General features: G+C 38.4%; 1 protein-coding gene across 2 annotated transcripts; it reads right to left on the bottom strand.

Moving 5' to 3' along the window:
• Positions 1 to 2538: 2538 nt before the first annotated feature.
• On the bottom strand, positions 2539 to 6429 carry ctxn2 (cortexin 2). Of its 2 annotated transcripts, none has more exons than XM_015375607.1 (2): positions 6190 to 6429; positions 2539 to 5285 (listed from the first exon to the last, which is right to left on the bottom strand). In XM_015375607.1, the coding sequence occupies exon 2, from the start codon at positions 5214 to 5216 to the stop codon at positions 4971 to 4973; it is 246 nt and encodes an 81-aa protein (XP_015231093.1). In that variant the 5' UTR covers positions 5217 to 5285; positions 6190 to 6429; the 3' UTR covers positions 2539 to 4970. The 2 variants fall into 2 exon arrangements, with proteins under 2 accessions (XP_015231093.1, XP_015231092.1); XM_015375606.1 differs by having other exon boundaries at positions 2541 to 5285; positions 6163 to 6429.
• Positions 6430 to 6572: the final 143 nt, after the last annotated feature.

The raw sequence follows: 6572 nt of genomic DNA, 5'->3' as shown, positions 1-6572 counted from the left end.
CCTACCTACACCATAATGTGTGCTACTATGATCTTGGCCCTTCAAAGTAATATTAAGGGTTGGTTTTCCACCACACACTTTATAGCTATTAGATGGTCTTTTGCATAAAATCGAAGTTAAGAATAATAAGGCCTGTGGTTATTGTTTGAACAAATATAAAAATAAATTCACATGTAATGATCACTCTCATAAGGCATGCTATCTTTGCAACTGCATATCAAAACCTTTAAAATTTAAAGGCAAATGTCATAACTTATGCAAATATTCCTTTCTGTAGGTCAGAAAAAACATACTATTATTACACAACACATTGAATAAAGCACATCAGATACTAGACACACTGTGTATGTAAGCATTTTAAGAGGTGTCATTTTAAGGCCTTATACAGCATAATAATAAACTAATAATAATTTTTTATCCTCACATCATTAATTAAAAAGTCCTGTAACACCCAAACACTGTGCACATAGCAGGAAATCCAAGAACAATATGCATTAGCTCATAAAAAGGTGCCATTTTGAAGCAACTCAAAGTAAATAATTAAACTTAACAGCTTTCTAATCATTAATTTCTATTATAAAAGATTAAGATATCTTAGAGTCGGCAAGCATTCATGTATTCATCTTCAGAGAAATTCAGAGGGGTTCAACTCATACATCAGATCAAGTGTAGTCCCATTCAATTTAAGATTTCAAGTTATTTCATCTAACAATCAGTAAGTTGTTTACGAATAGATAGATTAAAGTTTAGCATTTTGACTACAGAACTTCTCAATTCAGCGGACCAATCACATTAGTGCCAAAAGCTATTCTTTTTTAAATACAGTGGTAAATCTATAATTAGAGGCATCGCTTAACTACAGTAATAAAATAGTTATTGTATCAGCTCGTCTTATCAGAATAACATCAAGGACAAAGCATGGGAAGTTCGAAGACCACAAGTAATAAAGCTAATGTTTGATAATCAGCGAAGTTAAGGTCCAATCATCTGCCACCTCATCAACCTGCACTGTTACAAGAAGTCTTAAAGTTCTCATGAGCGCTCACAAAAGTATATTTTTATGTTAATAATCCCTAAACATAACCCTAAAAAAGAAAATTAAACCAGGGTGAATGGTTTTAAAAATTCAGGTTATTTTAGTTCATTGCTGTTTGCAGAAGAGTGAGAGATTATAACTAAAATTCTTTCATGCAAAGATCTGTTCTTTGTTTTTATTCAGTCAATAAAAAAGATTAAATTTTTTTTGTAGAAGATTAGTCAAAACCTTTTTTTAATTATTAACAACTCTTTTGTAAAATTTAGTTATGAGTAGATTTAACAGCTGGCTCTACCTGAAAATAAAAAAAGAATGTAAAAACAGTTATTGAAATATCTTTAACAGCGAGCAAATTTGTGTTTCCTAAATTCATTTCAGAAAACATTTTAAACTTTTATCAGATTTTGAGGAAAAAATTGAAAAAAGTCGCTATCTTACCTGCAGCAAGAAATTATTTAAGTTTTGGATAAAAACCAAATACTTTGCTGAAACGGCTGAACCTGATGTGTGGTGAGAAAGGAGCAGATTGTAACCATATAAAAGCAACTCAGTCTTAAAAATGTTAACATGCTCCTACAATACCCCTTTTAAAATCTTTCAGCCAACCTTAGCAATCATTACACATTCAGATGATTTCACTCCATGTGTCATTTCTATATGTGAGTGTTTTATTTTTAAGGCAGTAAGGCAATGATTGGTTTAATTCATTAGAATTCTATTGCAAATCTAAATGTGACCCTGAACTGCTCAGTGGTTTTAACAAGAAGCCAAAAAGGTTGGAAAAAAACTGGGTTAAACTTTAACCGCACCTCATTTAAGGAGCTTTTTACACGGTGTCAAAAAAGTAACAAAAACCATCAAATAAATTTAAAGTGATATAAAAAGAGTAATAAATCTTTTTTTAAAAGATAGGTGGCAGAAAGTGAAAGTTTTGTTTCTTCTTCCAAATTACTTAGAACCCACAAACCTATTTATCAAAAAGAAAATAACATATATTTGATAACTTTGTAATGCCCTCCAAATTTCAATAGGTCTTAAAAACATATAGACATTTATTTCTCCCCTTTGGGATGAATAACAAAGGTTCAAATCAAATATTAATAAGATAGAATTTAGGGAAAGAGGTTTACAGACAAGTAATTTAAGCTTCATTTTTTCTGGCCTGTGGCAGAAGAGGAAAAAAACAGCAAATATTCTGCAGCAAATATTTCAAGATAAGGATGTCACATAGGTGACAAAGATAATGGAGCAATAAAAATTGCATTCCTAACTAATGATGCATGTTAAGGAGGGAGTTTATGGTGAACCTGAGGATGAGTCGGTGGGTTTTCCACCTCATGATGTGTCCTTTCACAGGCCTCTGTGAATTCTTTCATTCTACTGCTCCTCCAGAAGGCACAACTTCAAGGCTTTTGAACTTTTAGTCTATTGGAGATCATTATAAAAAACACTCTATCACTATCTTCTTATTGTAAAAACATTTAAAGACATGATGTGAGATTTTAATGTACGTTACACCACATATTTTCCTCTACTCATTACATGGTAGCCCTGATAAATATGTGTAAAAAGCCCTACATTAAATTTGTATTTGACTAAACTAATTAACTAACTAAAAGGTTTTTGTAAAATCCCTTTATTTATTTGGTGGTGACAAAAGAAAGGCATATTTCCAAATGTTCATACCCAGAAATAAATATCCTGTCCTACAGTAATTGGTACCCTTATCAATGCCTTTACAATGAATGTTTAATATGCTTTTACGTACTACCTTTACAAAGGTAAACAAATCAATTTTGAAATGTTTCTTTTAATCAGTAATACTCAGCTCAAGCTTTTCCCAACAAACCTATAAGCTGCTTTTAAAAATCTAATGATAAAGACTTGACCAAAGCGCTTTACACTACATGCAGTCATTCAGCCATTCACTGATGATGTGGTTACATTGTAGCTACAGTCGCCCTGGGGCTCACTGACAGAATCAAGGTTGTTTAACAGGCGCCACCAGTCCGCCACCAGTAGGCAATGCTGGTGAAGTGTCTTGCCAAAGGGCGCTATGACAATGAAAGCCGGTGCTTGAAACAACAACCCTCCATTTGCAGGGCAAACTCTTACATTCAATGCCACTGTTAGGCAACTTAGGGAGTCATTTTTGGAAAATCAGTTTAACCCAACACTAACTGACTTCTCAACCTTCATAAAATATTTCTAAGTGCTCTAAGTACTCCTCTGTCATGGGTCTGCGTCACTTTCACAGACACCAAGCAACTTTGAGGAGGATGTAAGTAACCCTGTCACATAAATGACTACAAATGTGCAAATGTGCAGACTGCCTTACGGCATATGTCATTTCCCCCTTTGATACGACTAAATTTCCCTAAGAGACTGTTTATCAGTGCAGATTGTGCAGGATTGATATGAATATCAAGGCAAAGTGGCATCTTCCTGCTGGGATCTATAGGTGTGTTTACAGTGAAATTCTCCAACATAACGTTATAATCATCTGCTTCAAGGCTCTAAACTCTTTCTGCTTGTTAAGTGTTGTAGGAAAAGATTAACTACTGTCAAACTGGCAAAAATGGATGAACAAAATATCAGTATCAATAATACAACAACTGTGACCAAACAGAAAAAAATTATTTCCTCAGATTAAATTCTTTACCTTTTTGAATTGAATGATTTTCTTGCTGCTTCCTTAATTAGATAACACAGCTGCAACAAAATCAGAATTTAACATTAAGACAGGTATCTATTTGGAGAGGTGTCTATTTGGAACCCAAAATGCAAAAAAGCTGAACATCAATGTTTAAAGTGAATAAACCATTTTTTTTTTATTTCACATCATCAAATCGAATGAAATCAATGCAAAATCTCTATCACCAGTGGAGCAAGCAACCGGCCTGTCATTATGGTATGACGCTCACTCAGACACACCCACAAACGGGTGCTCTAATGGTTCTAGATGAAGGCACATAAACCCATTGAAGGTCACAGTAAGGCAGATTCACAGCACTAAGGAGAAACAGTAGACTGTAAAAATTGGCAAAGGAACAGTCCAGACCACACGGTCTGATCAGAAAATGATCAGGAGGGTTCAGGATGATCTAGGAGAGTCAGGAAGCATGATCAAGTGTAGAGCTGAAACTCATCCCGCCCTTGTTATTTGCCACACCTCTGCTGGGCGAGTTCCTCCCATTGATTTGAAACATCAGTGCTCTGAGTGAAGAACGTATTTTGTCTCATTTGTTTAGTCAACCAGTTTCCCATTCCTCCAAGGCAGCAGCAGTACAGTCTCTGAGTTCCCTTTGCATTGTTTAGGAACAGCAGTACCACAATGTAGGTCACAGTTTGCCTTTGTTTTTCTTTCGCTGGATGACTTAAGAAAGCTAGAAGTGCCTGCTTTCCTTAAGATTCCCAACAGACTTGTTTTGAATAGGTCACTTAGCACTATTTTGACAATACCCTGTATCCACCCATTTACATTCTTGTGCTGAACAGTTCTGCTGTGCAGAAGTGCAACCACGCCACCCTCTGTTTTGAGTTCATGTGAGGAATCTTGTCCCTGAGTCTTCAGTCTCCCATCCTGTTTCATTGATGTCCACCTTCTCGTGACATTCAGCTTGTAGGTTAAAGGGAGCTACATCCAAGTTCTGTGTCAACTGATGTTCTAAAAAACACACTTCCTGGCAGAAGGGCACCCAATGTGACACGGCAGCTGCCTCACATTCACTCTCTCTCCCAGACACACACAATTCATATACAGTAGAGGTTCTCTGACCTAACAATTCACACACATTAAATGGCATACGCAGCTTTGACTCTAGCTCTGTTCATCACTTGAAGGTATCTTAATGGAGTGTCAGGTGCAGTGGTCGGTCAGGCTTGGGTATCTGTTTTTTCTGTTTGTGTGTGTTTGTGTCCCGTTGTCGCATCGTTAAGTGAGGGCGTACTCAAACGTCCCTTTCTCCAGCCCCTCGATGCCATCGGCCCAGTTAGAGGAGGGCATGCTGCTGTAGGGGTCCAGCAGGATCCTAAAGCAGCGTATTATCAGCAGTCCCAAGAACACCAGCAGCATCCCCACAAAAGCAAACGCTGTCTTTTGCTCCAGAGTCAGAGAGTGTGCCATTAAGTCGTTTCCGCTCATAGCAGCAAGGGAGTGGTTGAAGTGGACGCTGCTCATGGTAAGTCCACCTCTAGGTGCCTCATCTCTCCTTGGATGGGGTCAGGCGCTTAGAAGCCTGCATGTTACCTGGACAGGGGTTAAATGATTTCCTCTGTTAGTCCTGTTTTGTCTCTTGTGTGGGTGAGATCTATTTAATGCAGCTCTTAAATTACTATTAGCTCTGACATAAAGAGTAATAAAGGTGCTGATACAGTAAAAGGGATGAAGCAATATCTCATTTAAATGCAGGTCTGAATAAAAGATGAAGGACTACTGGTATCTTTAAATAGCTTCTCTGATTTTGGAATTAAGCAGATGTCCAGAGATCTGTCCAGCTCTGCACCTTTGGGAATTTCTCTGCAGAAAGCTGCAACCAGCCAGCATGTATAGAGGGGCTGTGAAAAATACTTCCAACCAAGTGGGTGCAGCAAAACCAGCCAAGGTTGTGAGACTTTACATTCCTTCAGGTCAGATTAGAATAGCAGTGTGTCGCAGTGCACAGCCAGTCATTAAAACACAAACAGAGCTGATGTGCAAATTACAAAAATGCAACATCTGCATAAGATGCAGCCCTGCATGTGTTTAGTTCAGAGGGAACACATCTCTACCTGTTGCATGTAAGCAGATGCCTGCCAGACAGAGTAATTCCATTAGGCAGCAGGAGAGTGACTGTAATTGACCACATGTAATTACAAAACCTTTTTCGGTCACATGAGTGGATGCCTACCTAGTGTCAGTCAACATCTTCTCATATTTTTACAGCAAGCAGCAGGTGGGTAAAGTAAGAGGAGGACCGGTGGATGGGAGAGGAAATGCACACGAGGAAAGAAGAGGAAATGAAGTAGAATAAGGAGGAGAACACTGCACAAGTATGCTGAGGGAGGGAGTGAGGGCAGGGTGGAAGGGAAGGACTGCATTGGCAGATTCTCTAGGATGTCTGAGGGAGCAAATGCAGGTGTCTCACCATCATTTCAGTGCCATCCTTACAGACCTGTTGCTGCGGATTCCTGCAAGCAACTCTCCCTCCTTCTCCTTGGAGCTCTCAGACATGTATCCATCAATCCATCCATCCCTGGCATGCTGGATGCACTAGGCTAGCCGCTCACATCTGAGTAAAAGAAATCTGAATGTAAAAGAAAAAAAGAAAAGAAAAAAAAGAACAGAGGCGAGGGGCTGGATCAATCCGTTCTCCTTTTTTCTCCTGAGAGATGCAGCTCCTGTCCTAGCGCTGCTTTACTTGCTGCTGCCTCCTGCTCATTATCATTCTGTTTCTCTATCTCTCTCTCTAGAAGCTTGCACGCTTGCTCCTGCTGCATGGCAACCACTTGTTAGTCTCACTCAGCTGCTCTGTGCCTCACTCATTCACAACAGATC

This window comes from Cyprinodon variegatus, unplaced genomic scaffold (assembly GCF_000732505.1).
Source record: "Cyprinodon variegatus isolate N-32 unplaced genomic scaffold, C_variegatus-1.0 Scaffold122, whole genome shotgun sequence".
NCBI lineage: Eukaryota > Metazoa > Chordata > Actinopteri > Cyprinodontiformes > Cyprinodontidae > Cyprinodon > Cyprinodon variegatus.
This window is presented reverse-complemented; position numbering and strand designations above follow the sequence as displayed.